Source organism: Myotis davidii, unplaced genomic scaffold (genome assembly GCF_000327345.1).
Source record: "Myotis davidii unplaced genomic scaffold, ASM32734v1 scaffold815, whole genome shotgun sequence".
Classification (NCBI taxonomy): domain Eukaryota; kingdom Metazoa; phylum Chordata; class Mammalia; order Chiroptera; family Vespertilionidae; genus Myotis; species Myotis davidii.
Genome location: NW_006288179.1, coordinates 796,473 through 821,472, shown reverse-complemented (window position 1 = coordinate 821,472; position 25,000 = coordinate 796,473). Strand labels below are relative to the sequence as shown.

The window sequence follows — 25,000 nt, the reverse complement described above, 5'->3', positions numbered from 1 at the left end:
AAAATAATGTAACCCACTTAGAGGTAGGATATGGACCCCACTTTTCTTTTTTTAAATATATTTTATTGATTTTTTACAGAGAGGAAGGGAGAGAGATAGAGAGAGTTAGAAACATCGATGAGAGAGAAACATCGATCAGCTGCCTCCTGCACATCTCCTATTGGGGATGTGCCCGCAACCCAGGTACATGCCCCTGACCGGAATCAAACCTGGGACCCTTCAGTCCGCAGGCCGACACTCTATCCACTGAGCCAAACCGGTTTTGGCTGGACCCCACTTTTCATTCACTAATCGTAAGACAGGTTTTCATTTAGTGTTGCTTGTTAAAATGAGTACTTTGTAATTTATATGCATTAATTTTAAGGTTATTTTTAACTGCCTCAATTTAGGGGGTTTTATTTGGAAGTTGGCTATTGATGTTAATAAAGTTCAAATTATAGTATACATGTATTTAACATAAAATACACATCTAGAGAATAATTTGCAGCAGACCTTACATTTCATTTAGCTGAGCCAGAAATCATCATAACTCTTATTCTATTTGTGTGCAAATGTTACAGGAAATAAAAATTGGTAAGATACTGTATAGAAGATGTAAAATGTACATAGCTTTTTGAAAATTAGCAATGATTTGTACAAAACTATAGGATAATTCAATGTTTAAATTGTTAAACTTAAATGTTTCCATAGATTTAATGAGAAAATCCAAATGCCACAGTCTGAAATCATATCTTTTTAGGAACTTTAATTTCCTACATTTCAGTAACAGCGAGCATTCATACCAGTTGTTCTTTTTTAAAATATATTTTTATTGACTTCAGAAAGGAAGGGAGAGGGAGAGAGAAAAACATCAATGGGGAGAGAGAATCATTGATCAGCTGTCTCCTGCATGCCCCCCACTGGGGATGGAGCCTGCAACCTGGGCATATGCCCTTGACCGGAATCAAAACCGGGACCCTTCAGTCCACAGGCTGACACTCTATCCACTGAGCCAAACTGGCTTGGGCAGCATTCATAATTCTTACAAAATTTTTAAGTTAACATTTCAACAAGTATGCCTCTCCATTAGAAATCTAGATGTATTTGAACATACTGACTCTTTCACAGAGTTACAGCCTCTTCATTTCGTGAATATTAATAGTCTCTGCAGATTTGTTGGAAACTGAATTTCTGTTCTTCATCCGCCTCTGATTTGGATGGCTAGGCTGGTTTCATTTGAAAGCAAACTCCTCCTGGTCTTGGAAGAGGTTTGGCTCCCCCACACTTAATAAGTTCAGCAAACCCTGAAAAGCCATCAGAACCCCAAAGATGATAGCCAGAGTGGATAAAAAAACACAGAATCCACTGTTGGTTGATATTCAGGCAGAAATACAAAGGCCAAAAGGAAGGAAGTAAAAATATAGTCAGGATCGGTGTTCACATAACATTTCCACAGTGCTTGGAGCTCAGGGCTATACAGTCAATAGTTATGTTGGTAATAACACCTAGTCAGACTACTGATAGATTACTAGTCCCTCCCTCGCAATAATTAGTTTGATACAAATTCCCAGAGAACGTTGTTGCATATTGATTTTCCACATTGCAATTTCATTCTCACATTATTCAGGGAAGTATGTAGATAGTAGGTTGTATCGCATTATTATCCTGTATTAGAAGGGAAACGGGTGGGATGTGGAAGAGTTGAAAACATTCTTGAACAAATGTTGAGGTGAAGAATATATTTTGTTAAATTTGATTTGGAATCTCAGGTCACAAAAACTTCATACTGTGGTTTCTTTGCTGAGCATGTGCAGATGATGTTGTAAACAGCACAGTGTTAAGGAGTTGGTGTTCTGGTGTGACTTGTGTGCCTTCAGCTGTCCTTGCTGTAGCAGAGATTAGCTGATGGTCTTCACATTGGAATGCATGCTCTAGAAAATCCCAGAGTGGGCACCCAATTGGCCTATACTTTTGTATTAACATATTTTTTTGTGGTCAGACTCCAAACATCCATTCATTTAGCAAAGTGTCAAAAATCTAGATGAGCCAAAGATCTTCTGAAGACTGTAGTTAACTGATTTGGGATGGTAGCAACAGAATGCTTTATGCAGAATAACCTGCTTATGAATGGAGTGATGTCTCCCCATATAACAACTGTTAACTTCCATATATACATGACAGCATTCATTTGTTTACTTACTCAATTACTCCCAAATATTACAGAATGCCTACTGTGTGCTATGTACTTTGCTGGGCTTGGGCATTCAGAGATAGCATCAACACTAGTCCCTGCTCTCAGGTTTCTTCCAAACCAAAGGAGGGGTCAGATCTGCTGTAATGCAGAAGGAATACTGTACTCCTGGTCTACACAAAATACCAGCCAATGAGGTTTATATAACCAAGTGCGCTTTAGCCAATGTTAATTCAATCAGTGTTATTGGAAAATAACAGTATTTTATTTTGGTACATATGCAGTATAACATAAAAGAATGAAATGTCTTTTCAAACTGCCTAAGAAGCCAGCTTGCAATTTTTTATTTTTTTATATGAAATTTTTCCTCCGATGGCAATCATAGATGTTGTTTATGAAGAAATTCCTAGCACCTTTCTCTAAACAAGTAAGGTTATAGACTTATCTTGAAATGATAGATACTTGCTTTAATTGATCCCTGCTATAAAATCAGTTTTGCAACGATACTTAGTTCCAGTTGATTTTTTTAGTTCATCATCTTAATTAAGTTTAGCCTCCCTTCAACCTTTCAGCCTTATTGGTAACTGTTACTTTTCAGCAATTTCAAAGAGATTACATTTTTAAATGATTTTTTAAAAACCTCCCTGGTAATGGTCATTAACCTTACACACAGCAGATATTGTACTTGTGTATAATTAAAGGGACCAAACATGAAGTTTTTTTCAGCAGCCCATAGTCCCCAGAAGCCAGTAGAACTTTTATCCGTAGGTTTTTTTTTAAAATTAGACCCAGGGCTTAAAGCTAAGCAATATAGATTAGGGAAATGGTGATTTGGGCAAAATGTTACCTATTCAAAAATATAAGTGGCAGCACTTTCTTGCAAACCCAGACTAAGTTTTGCATATCTGTTTTGAATAACTTTGGTGAAATTAAGTGATTTGAAATTGGATGCAGTCAGGTAAGCTGGAGAGGCAGCTCAAAGCTATGGCAGGTCAAGGAAATCACATAAAGCGGAGTCATCCTCATTTCAATCCCCCTCATTGTATAAACACCAGCACCATTGGACCCTGAGCATGGCTGCATCTTGTTATATATGTAGAAGTTTTAAAATCAATTTGATTTTCACTGGTATGATTCTCTAGTGTGCTTAATATGCTATGGATGGGTTTCTGAGAATAGTAAGAAGCAGTTACACTTCTCATGAATATATAGCAGATGAGGCACACTGATTTATTATTCCATTCTATTTTAGAACATGCTTATGATTTTTTTAAAAAAAAGAACATGAAAATTTCTAAAAAGCACAGACTAGTATATCTGTGTTTTAACTCTCTCACTGGGTGACTTTGGGTCGCCCTTTAACTACTTTGTGCCTCAGTTTATCCACCTGTAAAATTTGATAAAACCTCCCACCTCTAAATTACTGCTGACATTTTTATGAGCAATGAATTTTGAGGCCTTTTAATATATGTATTCAAAGTTAAATAATCTCCACATTTCCAATATCAGTTTCTTTTTATTTATAAAAAATGGCCCTTCTTATGATTTAAAATATTTTATATGAAACTCAAGGAGATGAAGGACGATGAAGAACTCTCCAGGAAAAAAAAATTAAATGGTGTGAATTGACAACACAAGTTCTAAAACTCAAGAGAATTCTAAATGAACTCACGATTCACTAATCAAAGATATTTGATATACTGATTCAAGAAGCAATGCATTTGCAACTCACAATAAATTTTGGTCATGAACTGTAAAACTTACTTCTTAATTTACTATAACCCCACCAGTACTAACCTTGCTCCTGCTCCCCTTTTTCACTAATGGAGTTAATATTTAGTTAGTGCGTTCTCTAACGTACCTTCCCCAGTGATATTGTGTGTGTGTTTTTCCCCCTCTTCTGTTCTCTGACCTCACCAAAGTGCCAGATGTCAACGGGAAGAGTTGAATGTACAATTTAACACCAAGAAGTTAGCAGAAGTCCATATCTCACTGATAGAGAAGGAAATTATTTAACCTTGCTTTCTGGGTGATTGACTTTTTAAAAACGTTTTAATCCAAAGTGTTCTTAAAAACCTCTCTAAAGCGTATGTGGTGCTGAATTTTGGTTACTGTGAAATGTCCTAGCTATACTAACTGTAGATTAACTTTGATCCCACCCAAATTATAAGATAGGTTTTTAGGGGAAGAGAAAATAAAAATTCCAGAAAATCTAATAAATTAAGGCCATGTTATAAAACTAAAATTCATAGTTTATTTAGTAATTAAACATTCTAAATAGAGGCCAGGCCCTGTGCCCAGGCTGTTGGAAGGGGAGATGACAGAACCTCAGCCCAGCCCTGAGGGCATGCCAATGCATTGGGGACTGTGGGCAGAGATGGGAGCCTGACTAGAAGATCATGGAGGGCCTGCTTGCCTCACCAGAGAACATGAGTCCCCACCGTCTATGGAAGCATCTGGATGTTCAACTGAAAGTTTTTATTCTGCATCCCAATGTTAGAGTACATGTGTATCTCATCTATAGACACAGTCCCAAAACAAAATAGCTTCATTGACTAAATTTACCCTTGAGTGTACAATGAAATAACACACTCTCTCTCTAGAAAAGGAAATGTTTTCTCCAAATGTTTCATCAAGTGTGGACGGCACTTGTCCTGGAGGAACATAGAGGACCTTTCAGTGATCAGCAATTTGCTAGCCTCCGGGGCAGCGCCTCTGGATGCTGGTTGTAAGTCAAGAGAGAAGTTAACAGGGAAACAGCCAAGACCAGGAGTAGGAGACCAAGTGGGGGTAAAAGGAGGAGGAAGGAGGGAGAACGTATTTTCACAGAAAGGATGGATGAATGCCAAAGTTTATACTTTTCATCCTGTACACAGCCAGGGAACAATATTTAAATGATCTTATGTATTGAATTCAAGTTTAGCTTGAGAACAGGACTGTCCGTTTAATCAGTTCTTCCTCCTGTCCCATGACCACCAAGAGAACATCTGACCTATTCGTTTGGCTCTTAAAATTAAATGAGCTCTAAAAATGCCAGGTATTGGCCTGGCCGTTTGGCTCGGTGGATAGAGCGTAGGCCTGCAGACTCCAGGGTCCTGGGTTCGATTCCGGTCAGGGGCATGTACCTTGGTTGCGGGCACATCCCTGGTGGGGAGAGCGCGGGAGGCAGCTGATGGATGTTTCTCTCTTATTGATGTTTCTGACTCTCTATCCCTCTCCCTTCCTCTCTGTAAAAAATCAGTGAAATATATTTTTTTAAAAAGGGGAATTTATTAATTAATTAATTAATTAATTTTTAAAAATGCCAAGTATTTTCTTCTGGTGGAAGCAACAACAGACATGTACATTAATATTTCCATGTCTTGGTTAAAATGCAGTGCTGTGGTTTTATCTCTGAAAGAAATTTCAAAATGTCAAATAGGCATAAAAGGTGAAACATCACACACTTCCCCAGTAAACTGAAAATAGACGATAAGCCTTAGAATATACAAATGGATCTAAGTGTGCTTTTTCGTTTCTAGGAATGAGTTAGTCCTTAAAGACCCCTTATGACTATGGAGGATTTGTTATAGCATTCATGTGTATTTCTTTCACAAACCCGATTGAATTAAGTGCAAACGGTATTTGTTGAAAGTATCTGTACTCCTGCCTGGGGAAGAGGTGATGGAGGTTACCTGTAGGGCAGGATCTTCCTGGCCCGAGAAAGCAGGTTTTCTCACTGGGGAAGACTAGACTTGCATCTGATGTAACATACCAGGCTCTTGGGTACAAAGTGGCCCAGTAAAGACAATCAGCACCTAGACCTTCAGCCAGAGAAGGAATGGATCAGCAGCATTTGCAGAAGCTGGAAAAGGCTTTATGGAAGCAGAGACTGGAGTGGCATTCTGATTTTGGATGGATTGGGAGGAGAGGGGTCTGGGAACCTTAGGCAAGAGAAACAATGTAAGGTAGAACCAGCAAGTACAAGAAATAAAGGCCCCACTAGAATATAGGGTTTGTGTTTGATGATAGGAAAAGCTCAGCTCAGCCCATGGAACAAGGTTAAGAGAAAACCTGACGGCTCAGAAGGAAGAATTTAGAGTGGATTCTGTGGTGTCAACCATGGGAGCCATTGCAGGTTCTTGAGCAGAGCTGTGCCACAATTTTTAAGAGAAAGTAATTATTCTTCTGCTTTGAAAAGTGGTGCTGATGAATCTATTGGCTGTCTTGTTTATTGTTTTTGTGTCTCCCTTTATTTTTTAAAAATGTGTTTTTATTGATTTTTAGAGAGAGAGGAAGGGAGAGGGATAGAGAAATAAAAAACATCGATGAGAGAGGAATATCATTGACCGGCTGCCTCCTGCATGCCCCCTTCTGGTGATTGAACTCACAACCTGAGCATGTGCCATGACCAGGAATCGAACCAGTGACCTCTTGGTGCCTGGGTAGATGCTCAACCACTGAGCCACACTGTCCAGGCTTTTTTTAATCCCTTTATTTTTTTTATATAGTTTATTGATTTTTTTACAGAGAGGAAGGGAGAGGGATAAAGAGTTAGAAACATTGATGAGAGAGAAACATCAATCAGCCGCCTCCTGCATGCCCCCTACTGGGGATGTGCCCGCAACTAAGGTACATGCCCTTGACTGGAATCGAACCTGGGACCCTTCAGTCCTCAGGCCAACGTTCTATCCACTGAGCCAAACCAGTCAGGGCTTTTTCTCCCTTTAGATACTTCAGTCTTTTCATCTGATATTTACTGCTCATGTCTACTTCAGTGTGGCATTTTCTCACATCCATCCCTCTTGTACTTCCATTTTCTGATGGCTGCGTGAGGGCAGAATGAAGGGTGGGGTGGAACATTCACCTGGAATGTGGGACCACCTGGTGCTGGGGAGACCAGGGAAGCAGGAACCACGTGACTCCTGGTCTTCTGGCCTCTACGGCACTTGGCAGAGATGCAATTTCTCTGATGTGACATGTCGCTGCCTCTCCCCTCGGGGCAAGCAGGACTGACAGGCAGTGATGCCGGCCCCATTGAAGAACGTGCCCTTGTGGAGTGCTGGTGCAGACGGAGCCCTGAGGAGCACCACTGGTCACCTCCATGCTCAGGTGCATCTTATGCCATAAGTACCCATTGCTCTCCGACTGTGCGCCACCCACCTGTGTTCTTTCACGGTCTGACGTGAAATATATCTTAAGACCTGCTTCTAAGAACGATGTTCCTTCATGCTATAATTTTCTCTCCCATAACTCTACACAGTTAAGATCACTATGGTCCTCCAACCCTGCCTTTGGTAACTTAGGGGGAATATAGTGGGAAGAAAAGAAAGCATTTTATTTGGGGATGTCTCCAAAGCCATTCATTAATTTTGGAAAAGTAAAATGCACTTAACCTGATGGAATATTTATAAAAATTGGAAGCTCCCTGTCAACTAAATCTCATTTATTTAATCTAGTATTAGACTGCCTTTTTTGTTAACCAGATGGAAAACATTAGCAGTAATAGTGAACAAACATATCCCGGCTCCCAGCGGTCATTTTTAACCACCATTAACAATCTGGTTTTTACAGATTAGTAATATGCAAAAGGCAGTGGTCCAGATACACAAAAGGCAGCTGAAGCGTCTGTGCGCCTTACTTACTAGCATTGAACTATTTTTAAAAACCCTTTGTATGTGAAACATTCGATCTAAGCTCAAAATTGGCAGATTTTACCCAGAAGTTGGAACAGAATATCTCTTTGAAATAGACACTGATGTAAAATATTAATAAACCCTCCACAAAGCTGATGAAAAGAAAAGCTTATTATTAATGTCATCAGTAGATTTGCCTGTGGTTCATATAGTTTCCATTTACTAGCCATTTGTTTAATGGTTTCGTACCTATATAAGCCTCCTAATTGTGAAGTAGAAAAGAAGTGCATTTTAACACGTCATATTTTAACTTTTAAATTTAACTGCCTAATTGAAATATAATACAAAATAAACAGCTCACAAAATACACTATTGGAACAAAAAGAATCTGGTGTAAAATGTGAGAAGGACTTGGCTTCTAGAGTTGCCTGTCCAGAAACAAACTATCTCATTTAAACCGTGTGTTGGGTGTTGCAGGGGCTTATTATGCCCTGTAAATGGATGCAGAGGTCTGTGCATTCTTGTTTCTCCTCTTGTTCAGACTCAAGATCGAGTATGAACCGTCTGTTTGACTAGAGCAAACATAGTCAAAACTGCACCTATTATGCACTTATCTTCCTTTCAAAGTCCCGTTATACCTGGTTTACGTATTTATGATTTGCTATCCACCTTCATGTTACTCTTGTTTTAGATACTAGTATTTTATAGGAACTACATTGAGGTCTATTTTTAGAATGCTTCACAGAAATTTCCTCATATTTTATTATATGGAGAAGAAAGCCAAAATTTGAACATTCAGAAACATATAGAGAGAGGTCATGTCAAAGATGAGAGTGGGAATGAGATTGTGCAAGTATGCTCTAGCTACTAGAGAAAATGCCTGTGTTACGGAACTCGTGGTGCCAACGATATTCTTGTCCTACTGATGGGGAGCAAGAAGCACCTTCTCATAACTATGTAGGGCTGTAAGAATATTTGCATAGATTATGTTTACATATATGTATTTACATACACACATCTATATGCATACACACATACCTGCCCACACATACTCCCAACAGTCTTCAGGTGGATGCAGAATCACCATTTATAAGATCCTGCTAAGGGTTTTCCTGTCTGTCCTGGTACTGACCTGTCTCCCTGCCACTTTGGGGAGAAATTCTGTGTCCCTCCTTGTAGGAATTTTTACCTTGACAGTGAAATCTCCCAGTGTTCCTACAAGTGCCCAGGGCCATTACATTCCATTTCTTGCTGAGGAAGGGAAATGAGTAAATAGTGAGGAGAGAATTGAAATGATGCATTCTGGCCCGGGTCATAATTTAAAATTTACAACCTCCCGAGGTTCCTTTCAGTGACAACTGAAAACACTTTATTGAATACCTGTTATACGTGCAGCACTGTGCTAGGCACTGGCCATGCAGGAAAGACACAGCCCTACCTCCAAGTAGCACGCCATCTAGTGGGTGAATTAGGCAAGTAAGTGAACAGCTTCCAGGGACACAGAGGAGGCGAAGTAGGGGGACAAAAATCCATGAAACTTCAGAGTACTTTTGTCTGTACTCACCTCTTTGGAAAGCATATCACATTTTATATATAGTTGCAGGTAGCTGATTGAAATTTGAAAACAACAAAAAAAATTCTGGTTAGCTGAATGATTGGATTTCTTTATTTATAATTTCTGGATTGTATAGACTGAATTTATGAATGTAGATAAATACATTTTCTTTATCTTGCCTTCATTCTGGTTGGCACTTAAGCAAAATAAGTAAGAAAAACAATCTAACCTTTACCCACAATATAGTCTTTATTGGTTAAAGGCAAGTAGTTAAGAAATTATCAGCAAGCATGTGACTAATACAAAGTAATATGAGATAACTAGTCTCTGTTTTAGGTTGATTTAAAAAAACAACAAACCCTATCATTTATTAGGAAATTGTTCCAGGCTTGTAAATTCTCTCTCTAGGACAACTGAAGCCTCCTCCCACTGCTTTTTCACTGTCCCAAATGTTGGTGGCTCCAGATGGCAGGAGGCTTCCGCTTCCACGGTCTGGGGGCCTTCCAATAGTCAGCAGACTTCTTCACGCTTCTGAAGGGAGAGGGACTCTGATCAGCCTTCTTCCAGAAATGTTGACTGCTCAACTGCCTCTCCTGCCCGTTCTAACAATTACCTTCGTTGTAAAGGAGGGGGTAGTACTGGGGCGGGAGAGGGGCTAACTCAGGAATCTACTTTCATGGAGCTGCCAGCACAGGCCACATAGGCTGTGCCCTCATTCTCTCTAGCTGCCCCCCTTCTTCTGGGGAATTGAACATGAGCAAATGAGGACATTTGGTTCTGAGAACTTCCAGTTTCAAGTTATAGTAAATAATAAGCTCTTTTGTAGACACTGAAACAAAATGAAGAGAAGAACGTTCAAAAAATAGCCCACACAAAACTAATATTTTTCTCCTTTTTTTTTTTAAAGGTGAACACACTCAAGAAACAAATTCACCTCATTCTCTCAAAAAGGATGTAGAAAATATGGGGAAAGGTAAAGAAAAGTTTTAATTCTGTGGAACTTCTCTTCGCTGTAAAAGACTTATAGAGATAATAGGAGGATATTTTTGTTCTATGCCGTATTTTAAGCTTGACAAGCAACATATGAATAATATATGGACCATTGGGTGGATATAATTGAGATTAATGCATACATATCAATCAATACATGACACTGTAATATAATACTTTAAAATAATATATTACATTGATTTATATTCATGGATTTCTGCACAAAATCTATCCTATGTCTATGCAACACTTTTTAAACTGGTAAAATATTTCGTCTTCTAATAATAAATTGCCATATATAACAGTTCTCTGGAGAGTTATTTATAAAGATTAGTAAAATGACTCTTCCTTTTTTCTTTATTAGAAGAACTTCAGAAGGTTTTATTTGAACAAATAGATTTACGGAGACGACTGGAACAAGAATTCCAAGTGTTAAAAGGAAATACATCTTTCCCAGTATTCAGTAAGAAATCACTTTTATTTCATTGCATTATGAAATTTGATGACATTCCTATTATTAGGCTAAAGAATATGCTTCTGAGGATTAGGTGACTGTGTAAAGTGCTGCTCAGTCTTCCTGTGATCTCCATGTAAATATTAGGAAATTTTAGTCTCTTATTTATGCTTTGAATCAGCTCAGCATGCAAACATACCATTACATGTGTAGATATATTTAAATATTCAGAAATATTTAGGATGTATTTATTTTTAAAATATATTTTATTGATTTCAGAGAGGAAGGGTAAGGGAGAGAGAGAGAGAAACATCAATGATGAGAGAGAATCATTGATCAGCTGCCTCCTGCATGCCCCACACTGGGCATGTGCCCTGACTGGGATTTGAACTGTGACCTCCTGGTTCATAGGTCAACACTCAGCCAATGAGCCACACCAGCTGGGCTAGGCTGTATTTTTTTTTTTTTTAAAGAATTACTCAGGTATTTTTATTCCCTAAGATAGAAAAAACAAAAGAACAATTAATTCATATTCTCAGATTGTGCTGGCTGGAAAGCTGCTTGGTGCTTGAAATACGCATATATATGAAGATTTAAAATTTATCAATTCAATGTACACATGTTTGTTTTGTTGATTGAAATTAGTATAATTTTAGTAGTTTTGGATTCTCCATATTTAATGTAAAAATTCCATTTCAACTTTGATGGCAGGAGATATTTTAGTATAAACGCTATTGGTTGTGCTGCCAGAATCCTGGAATTTCAGACTTTATGTAGGTGTCCAGATTTCTAAAATCCACCAGCCCCAGTCTGGGTCACATTTTGACAAATACATTAACAGTAGTATTTTTTTGAAAAGCTTTTGGAGTTTTACTTTCTCTCTCCAGAGAAAGTGGGAAATAAAATAGTATGTGAACATATATTTTAAATTCTATAAACTTATATTAATTTTTCTGAGATACTTTTTTAGAATGTTAGCATGTCCCTTGTTTATTAATCTGGGCATCACAAAACATATATTGGCAATTCCTGTGCTAGAGCCCAAGACCAGCATGTGGAAGATTTTCCAGGAATTGTGACTATTTTAATAATATCAGCGGGAAGGTCTGCGTTCACCAGGGCCTCTCCAATGTACTCGTCAGCACAATTGAAAGTCGTGTCTTCTCAGGTAGCAGTTTTGAATGGGGCTAGGTTCCTGGTAACATGTCAAACTGAGTTCCACCAGAACACTTAGCGCAGTAAAAGCAAGGGGACGCATGAAGGAAGAGAGCTCTGACCGCAGGAGTAACAGGGTGTGCCAAGTGAGTGATCTCTTAGTGCCCTGGAGGGAGGCGTGGAGCGCACAGTACTCCCGTATTTTGAACTTGCTGAGGCTTAAAATAAGATCGACTGGAGAGGGATGGTCAACAGCCTTGATAGTGTATTAGGAACATCATGACATTTGGAGCTTCGAGAAAAAGAGAAATGTATTAAAAAAATCTTTGAAACCTTAAAAAGCAGATGCTTTCAAAGGATCTAGAGTTCTCTCATTTCTAAAACTATATCTTAAGAAAGACTGCAAGGTTCCATACAGAATTGGGCAAACACTGAATGATTAGTTTCCCCGATAAGCTGATGTTTATCTAATTGTCAGGTTTGCAAATCCCAGCTTTTAGATCTAGCAGAGCCGATTGGAATCCCTAAAGCAGGGGTCCTCAAACTTTTTAAACAGGGGGCCAGTTCACTGTCCCTCAGACCGTTGGAGGGCCGGACTATAGTTTAAAAAAAAGCTATGAACAAATTCCTATGCACCCTGCACATATCTTATTTTGAAGTTAAAAATCAAAACAGGAACAAATACAATATTTGTATTTGCATGTGGCCCGCAGGCCGTAGTTTGAGGACCCCTGTCCTAAAGTGTCCCCCTGCCTTCCTTGAAGCCAGTGTAGCCATGATTGATTCCATTAATAAAAGCTAATGAATCATTGGCACAAATTAATTTATAATCATTTATAAGTTTTCTTTATTAACTGCTCTACTATATGCAACATGTACATGTTTCTTTTTTTTTAAGTTAGAATGTTACAGTACAACTGGCCAGTTTGGACTCAGACTTGTCATTCAGCCTTTTGATCTGAATTAAAATGAATCCTCTGTGATTACCACACATATAAAACACTTCAATTAAACAACAACAAAAAATTTCTCCACTTTTTTATCTGCCGTGTATTCCACTGACCAAGGAAGTGGTGTGTGCGTGCCCACGTTTGAATAATGCGTGGTCTAGACACACCGCAAAGAGGCAGTTAATTTCACACCAGTGAAATAGCAAATGCACGTTGTGTGCTTGTTAGCTACACGCGAGAGGCCTTGAGGCTGGTGGGCGGATTTAGATTCACTCAGATGGAAAGGGGAAGAGGGAACTTCGTAAAGCCGTCTGTATCAGAAGGAAGCCTGGAGTTTTGCAGAGCTTTTTACCAGGAGGTGGACAGACACTCATAGTCACAACCCCTAAAACTCAGTTCACTTGGAACATGGGACTCGGCTAAGCTACCGCACGTGACAAGTAGGAACCCAGGCTCAAAAATCGACCCGACCCGAGTTCAGCTATGCCGGCTTCACAAAGGGGCTCTGCCACTTCCTGGTTATAGGACCCTGGACCCTGTAAAATGGGGCCAATAATTCCTGTCTCATAGGAAGATGAGAGGGTAAATGAGGGGGTCCGTGAAGGGCTGTCACGTCCCTGGTGCTCAGTAACGTCAGCTGCGATGACTAAGCAGGAGGAGGGAGAGATTATTAGCACTGAGCTCTAGAAAAGCAATCCTATAGAATAAAAGGCTAATATGCAAATAGACCAAATGGCAGAACAACCAGGACAACCGAACAACCAGTCGCTATGAAGTGTGCTAACCACCAGGGGGCGTGCACAGAACATGGCAGGCGTCAGCCACAGTGGGATGGTGGAGCAGGTGAGCGGGGCCCCAGACCAAGGCAAGGTGCCAGTCGCTGTCACTGGGACAAGCCTCTGGTGGTTACTGAAAATTCTTTGCTCCTGTGCTCCACGGTCCCACCCGGTGCTCACACCTGGTGCCGGGTGCCAGCAGTGGGTGTGAGCGGCGACTCCAGCACCGGCTGCAGGTGCAAGCGGGGCTGGCACCATCAGCACATGGGAGTGGTGGCCGTGGGAGCGGGGCTGCCGGCAGAGAGGGGACCGGGGCCATGGCAGAAGGGGCCGGGTGGGGGTGCGGAGGATGGGTTGAGACCCACTCCTGTGCCCACCGCAGCCTTGTGGCCCACAGTTCCTTTCAAGGTGCATGAATTTGTGCACTGGGCCCCTAGTTCTAGAATAAGTTTCTGAGTTTCTCTTGGGATTCTTGTTGTGGTTCTGAGGGTTAATGAGGACCAGGGGAATAAATAAAGGTGAGGATAAAGATTAGAGGAAGGAGGAAGAGGAGGAGGTGGTGGAAGACCAGGTAGAGGAAGAGGAGAAAGGGGAAGAGGAGGAGAAAGCATCTCTATATTGGGAGGGGGGTCAGAAATTGAGAGGAGGAGGAACAAGCAAGTCTCTCACTTGCTGGGATGGAGCGTTCAGAGCTGCTCTCCATAAATACCCTGCAAAACCCTGATGGGGAAATACAGGGAGGAAGCCGGGCTCAAGCAGCAGGGCCAGGCATGCATTTCAGAGCAGAGGAGCACAATGAGTAACCTTGGCGACTGAGAAACCTTAGGCTATTACCTAAGCCCTTTCGACTGTAACACGGTGCTAACACCTACCTCAGGGAGCTGCTGAAAGGATTACTTGAGTGAAATATACAAAGTGTTGAGCACAGTGACTGCTCCATGGTGATGTGAGTTGTTGCCACCATAGTCCACTTTAAAGTTTGATATTTAGATGCTGCAGGGACTTGATAGTAAACCAGTTGATATGAGAAGCCAGAACTTCTCAAGATTTATTGGGCTCTAGTTATCAAGAGTGGAACAGGCAGTGAAACTTGGTTTGATACCAGACAATGCGTTTCGCTGACAAACTGAGTAAGACATGAGCAAGAGAGAGGGCAGGCATTGTAAGGAGAGATGGGAGAAATGTAATCTAGAATTGGGTGGAAATATGGAAATCCAAGTTTGGAGGAAATGGATGAGGAAGAGTTCACCCTTATCAAGGTCACTTTGTGATGGCAATAGGACAGTTGGTCAAACGTCCTGCAAAGACAGTTGCATTTAGTTGGACGGGAGTAAATGATTAGAGACCCTGTCCCCAACATGCCACCATTCCCTCTCCCTCCTCCTCCCCCTCCCCCTCATCCCCAGTGACTGGTCAGATCGGATTTGCAGCTCTAAATCCCGAAGTCATTTTTGCCACCACATTGTGTCCACCTTCCCTAGCAAACTTGTCTATTCTTTCTTCCTTCTCCTTTACCAGTATAGACCAAAAGTCTCGATAGTTGTTTAAAAGCAATGATAACAAAATGAAGACAACGTAAACAAGTGTGTTAAAACAATTTTAAAAAATTAAATAATTTTTAAAATGTATTAAAACTACTCTGATACTATAATGATAGCTACATGTCATTACTCATTTGTCCACAATTTTGTTGTGAGCCCGTAGCTTGACGAGTAGGATCTACCTGTTAAACCATATGTACTGTGTGGGTTTTTCTATTTCTGGTCCCAGAAATGTAGGCTGGATACTTTTTATTATTGTTTGGAAAACGCTTTGGCCTTTCAAGAGGGCATGTTAATAGAGCACAGCCCTTGCCCCTGTGCTGGCTGGCAGGCCGTGCTTCTGTGCTTTTTCTCTGCTCCCTCCTTTTATACTATGTTTCCAAAAATAGTTGTGTTTTAAGTGATTCTCATTAGAGACATTGGCCTAATGATTTTTTTATCCTCAGTTAAACTGTGCCCCTTCACTCCCCAAGGGATTGAAGCTTCTCCCGTAACCATTGCATGGCACCACACACTTACCTATAGTACAGTACCTTTCACATTAAATTCAGGGGTGAAATTAGGGATTGGGTCTTTTAAAAAAATAAATTATAAAAGGCAAGACTATGGAAGCAATAAAAAGATCAGTGGTTGCCAGGAGTCGGGTGGAGAAAAGGGATGAGTAGGCAGAGCACAGAGGATTTCAGGACAGTAAAACTACAGTGGGGCCTTGACTTATGAGTGTCCCAACTAACGAGTTTTTCGAGATATGAAAATCGCGAGCTAAAATTCAGGTTACGAGCCAGCTTCAGATACCCCACCGCTAGTTGGCGCAGCGAACGTCACAGTGAACGCCACAACATCAGCCCAGCATCACATGTCTCACTCGTTCACTTTAAGATTTGACATACGAGTAATTTGAGTTACGAGCTCCGTCATGGAACGAATTAAACTCATAAGTCAAGGTCCTACTGTACTCTGATACTATAATGATGGATACATGTCATTATGCATTTGTCCACATCCACAGAATGTACACCACCAAGAGTAAAGCCTGATGTAGACTGTGGACTTAGAATTATGACATGTCAATGTTCATTCATCCCTGATCACAAATGTACCACTCTGGAGAGTGACGTTGATAACTGGGAGACTATGGATGTGTGGGAGGAAGGGTACATGGGAAATTTCTGTACCTTGCTCTTTGTTGTGAACCTAAAACTGTTTTTTTTTTTTAAGTCTTTAAAAACAAATGATAGGTGCCCTAGCCGGTTTGGTTAATTGGATAGAGCGTCAGCCTGGGGACTAAAGGGTCCCAGGTTTGATTCTGGTCAAGGGCATGTAGCTTGGTTGCGGGCACATCCCCAGTAGGGGGTGTGCAAGAGGCAGCTGGTCGATGCTTCTCTCTCATCGATGTTTCTAACTCTTTATCCCTCTCCCTTCCTCTCTGTAAAAAAATCAATAAAATATATATTAAAAAATAAAAAATAAATGATAGTTAGCTAGATTGATATGTGTTTGACATTGTGGAAGGAAACATAGACAGATATGTGTTTGAGGTTGGAGAAGGAATTCACATAGTCTAGAAAGGTAGAAGTCAGTAAAATAAAAGAACACTGCTGTTAATGTCTAGTACCCAGCGCCTCGTGAGTAGTAAAGGATCTATTATCTTGAAAGCCGTGGAAAGCCATCACAGGTTTTTAAGCAGCAGAATGAGAGGGATTTGGAGAAGAGGGGACTGTAGGCCAGATGGTCACTGGGAAACTATTTCTTTGGGGGGTAACAGTGGCAAAGAGAGGGGAGGATGGAGGTAGAATGTACAGGACTCGCATACCCGTTGGCTGAAGAGAAGGGGGAAAGGTGATGACTGTGTTTCTGGTTCCATTAAACTGCTGACCTGACTATCCACCACAGATGCAATATGACACTGTGTTACCATTTAAAGCAGAAAAAGGCAGATGGCTAAGTCTACATTTTTTTTTAAAGACCACATCTAGAAAATGCAACAACATGATATATACATTGGAAGTCATTTTTTTTTCCTGTAAATGCAATTTAAAAATGATCAGTATGTAGAATGGCAAAGATAGTTTGCATAACGATACTTCTCACATAGAGGCGGGGCCTGTAGAACTGAACCAGGCCCAGGAAGGACCAAAAAATAAGGCTGATACAGGGAGAGAAAGTGTGCAGGTTGGCAGACAGGCACTCTTTTTAGGAGTGGGACAGGCTGCAGTGAAGCCAGGCAGCCATATCTAACGGACCCACATTTTATCACCCAGACGGCATTTTGTGTACAAGGGTCCGCATTCCCTGTGACTGAGGTGCACCCTCTCCCTCCCTCTGAACTTCTGAAGGCAGTGGAAGCTTGAGGTACTTGCGACTTTCTCACTTGTGCAAAGACTAGGAAACAGGATTGCCCAGACATTCCTGAGAGTGATGATGCGCAAAGGATTGTACTACATGGGTTGTGAGATACTGTGAAATGTAAGATATAGACCTTACCCCCTCAGAGTTTACTGTCTATTCTGATTAAATTATAGAATCTTGAAAACATTCCTTCATGTTATTTACTTTTAAAATATATATATCAAACTAGAGGCCCAGTGCACAAAAGTTGTGCACAGGTAGGGTCCCTAGCAGCTGCTGGCTGTGGCCAGCGCCTTCCTGTGGTCCAAGCCTCCCCCTGGTAGTCAACACACATCATAGCGAGCGATCAAACTCCCGGTTGGTCAAACGCCCAAGGGGACACTTTATATTAGGCTTTTATATATTTAGATAGGGGAGGGGTTTTCTATGGGGCTGTCAGTAATATTTTCACAAAATATGCTAAAAGTAGATTTTGCACTTTAATTCATTTCTGTCTCTATTTCTCTCTCCTGCTAGATAATTTCCAGGACCAGATGAAAAGGGAACTAGCCTACCGAGAAGAAATGGTGCAACAGCTACAAATTGTAAGTTGCATTTCTACTTTAAAATAAAGGCAGCTGGATGGGCTTGTTTAGAAACTGTTCATGTTTTTGCTGTGAAAGCCTTTGGTCCACCCACTTCTCAGCTGGTTTACATGCTAATTACCAAGAGATTTACTTAGACACAGGATAAGCAGATGTGTCAGTATGCTTCCTCGGGATGTAACTACCTACCATGTGTTAATAGACAGATGTGTACATTGTCTCTGTGGGCGAACCAGAGGTACCTGCATCGTCTTCTACTGCACAAACTCCCCAACACAGTGCTGGGATGCGCCAGACACTCCGTGGAGGCCACTGTCTCCCATCTTCGTCCCTCTCCCCTTCACTCCCCAGGTCAGGGCCAGGCTCTCCACAGTCAATAGAGTGAAGTGTGAACACTATTAATCAATTAAATTCACTTGAAGGATAATGAAAAGAAAAGAATTCTTTCCAAACAAAGTGTGTTACTCTAGCCTAATCATCTCTAAAAGTGGACACTAAGATCTATTTCTAGGGAAACAGGAAGATGTCTGATAAATAAATGTAGTGGGTTTTCTTTTTGTTTTGTTTTTTTCCTTCTGAATTCCTCGCCTTGTGTCCCCCTGCAGATACATCTGGTATTATTCACTAGCACCTTTAAAGCAGTCTCCCCTGCCTGGCCAGTGTGTCTCAGTGGTTGAGCACCAGCCTATGAGCTAAGACAGTGGTTCTCAACCTTCTGGCCCTTTAAATACAGTTCCTCATGTTGTGACTCAACCATAAAATTATTTTCGTTGCTACTTCATAACTGTAATGTTGCTACTGTTATGAATCATAATGTAAATATCTGATCTGCAGGATGGTCTTGGGCAACCCCTGTGAAAGGGTCATTCAACCGCCAAAGGGGTCGCGACCCACAGGTTGAGAACCGCTGAGCTAAGAGATCAGTACCTGATCAGGGCACATGCCTCAGTTGCAGGCTCGATCCCCAGTGTGGAGCGTGCAAAAGGCAGCCAATCAATGAGTCTCATCATTGATGTTTCTTTCTCTCTTTCTCTCTTCCTCTCTGAAATCAATGAAAAATATACACCTTTAAAAAGGCAGTCTCCCCAGCTTCCTCCTTCTCATGCGTGGGATGGGGAAATGATTTCTGCTCAGTATTTGTAAGATATTTGTAATCACCTGGGTAAAGACATACACTGCTTCTCAGTACTATTCATAGCATGATTATTATAGTTTGGGTGGCTAGGCATTTCTGGCCCATGTTATCCTTATACCGTTAAGCATGTGTCTTTGCATACCCACCTGTCGTGTCTAAAGAGACAGGAATCTAGCTCTCTGTCAGGACTACTTAAGAAGGATGGTTATTAACCTTTGCTTTCTGCGTGGAAGGAGCCATGCTCGTACTGGGAGGCATTTTTAAAGCAACCCGTGCTTCATGTTTCTCTCCATTCCGGGCTCTGTTAACAGTGCTGCTTGTCAGTCTTAACGCCCTGCTGAGGTTTTCCTCGATCTCAAAGTGCCGGTTCACAACTCTCAGTTCTGAAAACCACCTCAGCGTAAAGTGCCTCTTAACAGGATCTTTATTCTGGTTCTGCTTTTGTGTGTGTTCGGGTTTTTTGTTTGGTTTGTTTGTTTGTTTGTTGCACTTAAATTCACTGGGAGCAAAAGGATTTTCTTAATCTCCTACAAGGATTAAAATATACATACAGCTTTTCACAATAAGAACTAGTAATTACTTACTATGAATATACTTACTGTTTTCTTTGTTCAAAGGAAGAATTTAAAAAAAATAGAATTGGAGAGTGATATAAAATTTTAAGACCTTACTGGCTTTATTCAGATATTGTTTTCAGATTCTTAAAACAAAAATTGTCACACATCAAACCAAAAACTTGTGATTTCAGGGTGGTGGGTCTAGCAAAATGGGCATTAAGAAAGAAACTATTGCCCTAACCGGTTTGGCTCAGTGGATAGAGCATTGGCCTGTGGACTGAAAGGTCCCAGGTTTGATTCCGGCCAAGGGCATGTACCTTGGTTGCGGTCACATCCCCAGTAGGAGGTGTGCAGGAGGCAGCTGATCGATGTTTCTCTCTCATCGATGTTTCTAACTCTCTATCTCTCTCCCTTCCTCTCTGTAAAAAAATCAATAAAATATATTTTTTTTTAAAAAAGAAAGGAAACTATTTACTTCAGTGCCCCTGTTTAAGGCTAGTTATGTAACTTAAAAGATAGTAAATTACTTCTTGTTGTAAATTAAATTCTCTGGGAGAAGCTAGAATTTTTACCCCTAGGCCTATAGGTTTAAGTCCTGAAATCCTCAAAGGCATATCCAGGCTAACAACATAAAAATTGATGAAATAGACATGATTTGTCCCTCCTGTTTCTTCCTCTTCTTTAGTGTCTCCTACCATAAGATACCGAGAGCTTCTTGCTGCCTCCGGCACCCAAGAAACATTTCTTGAATGAATCACTACTCATGAACGCCCCCTGCCCCAATTCTGATATTCTCATGTAGCAGTCCTCTTAATTCTTTTCCAGATTTCCCTGGTTTGGTCATGACTTTCTCAAATGTTCTTTTGTACTAAGTAAGTACTAAGAAAACTACAAAAGGAAGGTGTAGTATTGAATTATAGGAAGCTTATGTATTACTGTTCTGTCCTTATAACTAACAGACACAAGCTTCAAGGCCTACAAACTTGAGTTCAAGACTCATCCCATATAGTCCATTAAGTGTTAGTTCTTCAGCCAAAGGGACCTGTTGGAAGGTCTAGCCTAGTGCCCAGATAGGGATGTAGTAAGGAGGAAGTATGTAATGAGCATGAAATGCCCTCACAAGTCATAAAACGCTATGCCAATATGAGTAACATCCCTTCTCAAAGGGGCACTTTCGTAGTGGAACTGTTTCAGCCTTGCTGGCTGGAGATATTTTTGTGCAGGAAGGACCTATGTTCACGTTATGCCATCTTCTTTGGAACTGAGGCAGCAGACTCAAGTTTACTTGAACAGGAATTCATCTAATCCCTTATTCAGCTTGTTTTATTTGCTAAAGTACCTGTGGGAAATGCCTTTAGAAAATTATATCTGAAGATTATCAAGAAGTTGCTAGGTATCATAACTGTTGACTTTCCCAGTATTTTAGTTGAATGACCTAATTCATCTGTAAATATGGTTACATACTTTGTTCCCCAAGAACCCGGCAGTTTACTCAAAATTATTTTAATATTTAAAGTTTACGGAATATATATTACAGAATAGTCCTCTGCCTACAGAATAGGCATTTTTCCCTTTGGATGAGATAAAAACCCACTCTATCCTGCAATAATGAAGAATTCAAATATATTAAAATCATCATATTTTGTAATGATTCCCATAGACCCACGATGTATTTATACTATGTCGTTACAGTGTTCTTATTCAAAAGATGATATCGAAAGCATCTAGGGTGCCATTGCTGTAGAAAGAAAACTTATGAATTTCTTTGGCTCCTGCATGTTTAGATTCTCCACTGACTGTAATTTCTGCACCATTGCTTCCTTTTCCAGTTTGTTAAATGCAAGTTATGATGACTGCAGAGTCAAATGCTTGACTCTCCTTGTGCATTTTTCTCAGTGTCAGATTTAAAGCATGTGTATCTTTAACATTTATACATGACCACAAGCTAACTTTTACAATAGCTTAAAATTAGAGTTTTATAGCACTTAATGCCGTTTGTGTTAAAGCTTCCCTTCCCCCACTCCTGCCCTAGGTTTTCAAGTGCTTAAAATCTTTCATTGCTAAACCAGATTTATTTAGACAACCTAAGGAATATAGTCCTCTCACTAAAAACCAAATACAAAAGTTACAGAATTTAGCAAATTCATGAAGATGTTACTGTTTAGTATAATGTAGAGCCACAGATTTCTCATTCACAAGTAAACTGTGATTTTAGGAAAAATGTCTTTCACTTTAAAAACAAAATGAATTACCCCTTAGGGTTAAGAAGAAAGTGAAGAAACTTCATAAACACATACATTGTTTTATGTCAAGTATATCTCAAATTTTTTAAAAGGTGAAGATATTTTGCTCTCTATAACCTTTTGATTAAGGTTTTTCTAAGAACTGGAATCCTATATAATAAAAACCTAATATGCAAATCGACCGAACAGCAGAATGACCAATCGGCCCTGATCGCCAGCCAGGCCTAGGGACCCTACCCATGCACAAATTTCGTGCATCGGTCCTCTAGTATAATATAATTTACAATACAAGCTGAGACTATTATGATGCCTTCATAATCTTCTTATTTTTCATTGCTAATTTGGCAACAATTTTTTTAAGCAAGTGCATTTGTATATAAGCTACTACTGTCTATTTGTTGAAGACATGGTCTGTTTTAGTCATAGTTCTTGAAGGACATGCTGCAGCAGAGAGCACATGATAAATGACGACCCAGATTCAGATCCTTGGAACTTGCTGGATTGCTAGAGGAGCACAGATGGAGCACATGCGCTAGGCTTAAAGTGCCCTCTGCTGTTTGTCCAGAATGCTGCAGTCACAGTTGCACGCAGCCAGGGGTGAAAGGTCTCAAAGTTCTCCATTAAAAGCCTCAAGTAAATGTACCACAGCTTTTTTTATTCCCTCATCTACTGATGGGCACTTGGGCTGCTTCCAGGTCTTGGCTGCTGTAAATAATGCTGCAATGAACATAGGGGTGCATGTCTTCTTTCGAATTAGTGTTTCAGATTTCTTAGGATATATTCCCACAAGTAGAATTGCTGAGTGATAAGGCAGTTCCATTTTTCATTTTTTGAGGTAACTCTATGCTGCTTTCCACAGTGGCTGCACCAGTCTGCATTCCCACCAACAGTGCACGAGGGTTCCCTTTTCTCCACATTCTCGCCAACACTTGTTTGTTGATTTGTTGATGATGGCCATTCTGACGGGTGTGAGGTGGTCTGGAGTATTATGCTAAGTGAAAGACAAATAACTTATGATTTTACTTACATGTGGAATCTATTGTACAAAATAAACTAACAACAAAATAAAGACAGAATCATAGATACAGAGGACAGACTGACTCACCGTTGTCAGAGGGGAGGGAGGTTCGGGGGCTAACCCAACCATAAAATTATTTTCGTTGCTACTTCATAACTGTAATGTTGCTACTGTTATGAATTGTAATATAAATATCTGATATGCAGGATGGATCTTAGGTGACCCCTGTGAGAGGGTCGTTCGACCGCCAAAGGGGTCGTGACCCACAGGTTGAGAACCGCTGCCTTAGATTGTCAAATAAAAAAATGATAACAGCAATGGCAATAGCTGTCCAGAGTGAATGAGTCAAAATTATTTTTTGTCAGATTGGCAAAAAAATATATAGTTTTGGTGTGCCACAGACTTTTAGTAATTAGTTTATATGTGCCATGAGATGAAAAAGTTTCAGAATCGCTGTTAATAGAATTGTACACCTGGAACAAATATTTTTATTAACCAATGTCACCCCAATAAATACAGTAGAAATAAAAAAAATTAAAGCCTCAAGTAAAATCGTGTTATTAGTAGATTCATACTAATGTTTCATTCATGTAGACTTGAAAAAAAGCAGTTTACAACTTCCCGATGGTGGGAATGGTGCTTCCTTGCAGGAAGGGAGCAGTAGGTCTTCCTCGTTGCTGGAAAAAACACTCCCTCTGTAGGAAGGGCACAGCCCTTCAGTGATACCTCTTTCCTTGGAGATTCTCCCATGTTCATTGGGATGTGAACTTGCCCAGATTCCTATCTTCTCAACCCAGAGAATTTTGTATGTATTTTACATTTTTTTTAAAGTAGGTCGAACAGTTACTTTTTTTGCACTATATTTTTCAAAAAATAACTCTGGGCCACTAGAGGATTTTGGTTTTGTGGCTAAATATGAAACTAAAGGAAGTCCCTGCGCGTCAGAGGACTTGAGCAAGTCTGGGCTTCTGCAGAGTCTGCCTTAAGGTTCTCCAGCAGTGGACAGACTTGGGCTATACCGGGACCTTTTCCAATTGTTGATCTATTGCTATGCATCTTGACAACAACATTACTTGTTCCTTAGTTATATGGCCTCTTCTCATCTTTCTCCTTTCAAGATGTTGACCCACCTGAATGTCTGAGCTTAGGTTAACTCTCTCTTGGCACAAACTAAGAAGTTTATCTTTTTTGGAAAGCTCTCCATACTTTTGACAGACTAGAGTCAACTAGGTAATTTAGAAGTTACATAATAATTTTAAGGGATGTTTTTGTCCATGTCAGCCTTGGTGACATGTAAGCTGGTCAAGATGAAAAGAAGGCTTTTGTAAGTTCTATTACAGGAACTTTATGTGGAATAATTAACTTAAGTGGAGCCCCTCGGATCCCGAGCTCCCATGCTTGGAGTATTTGCTGAGGTCTCTGTAAACCCAATATTGCATTTCATGGAATCTTAAGTATTGTCAGTTGTGAGAGGCAACATGACTTGATGAATCACAAGAAAAGAAGCTTTCGACTCTTGTTCTAAGACACCATCAATTATAAAAACCCAATTTTAGAGATGTTAAAATGTGAGGGGGGAAAGTGTATTAATAGAATCAATGAAATAGGGTAGCTCTCATTAACAGCTGGGCCATGTTCTAATATATTTATTTGCCATTCATGATTTAGGACTTAGAGTAAAAAAGACATGATTTTTAGCTTGCAACCTTTTGCTTTTTGTCTTGTTTTTGTTTAGCTTTTATTTCATCTTGTTTTAATGGGGGTGGGGGGGTGCAGGGGGAATGCAACAGTAAATGTTTGAGTGGAGATAATTCCTGACCCAGGTTTAAATTCCAGCCTGGAGATTTGGGATCAAACGTTCTCACTTGGAAATGTCCTCTCTTTGTCCTGAGTCCTTTGTTCCTTCTC

The 25,000-nt window shown here is 40.2% G+C and overlaps 1 protein-coding gene across 1 annotated transcript in view; it reads left to right on the top strand.

The window, feature by feature from the left end:
• The window catches only part of SKOR2 (SKI family transcriptional corepressor 2), a 38,317-nt gene that overhangs the window by 5,977 nt on the left and 7,340 nt on the right, over positions 1-25,000 (top strand). The window contains exons 6-8 of the mRNA XM_006759969.2: positions 10,248-10,313; positions 10,695-10,793; positions 18,072-18,139. Coding sequence (XP_006760032.1) covers positions 10,248-10,313; positions 10,695-10,793; positions 18,072-18,139 — 233 coding nt within the window. The remainder of the gene's footprint in view (positions 1-10,247; positions 10,314-10,694; positions 10,794-18,071; positions 18,140-25,000) is intronic.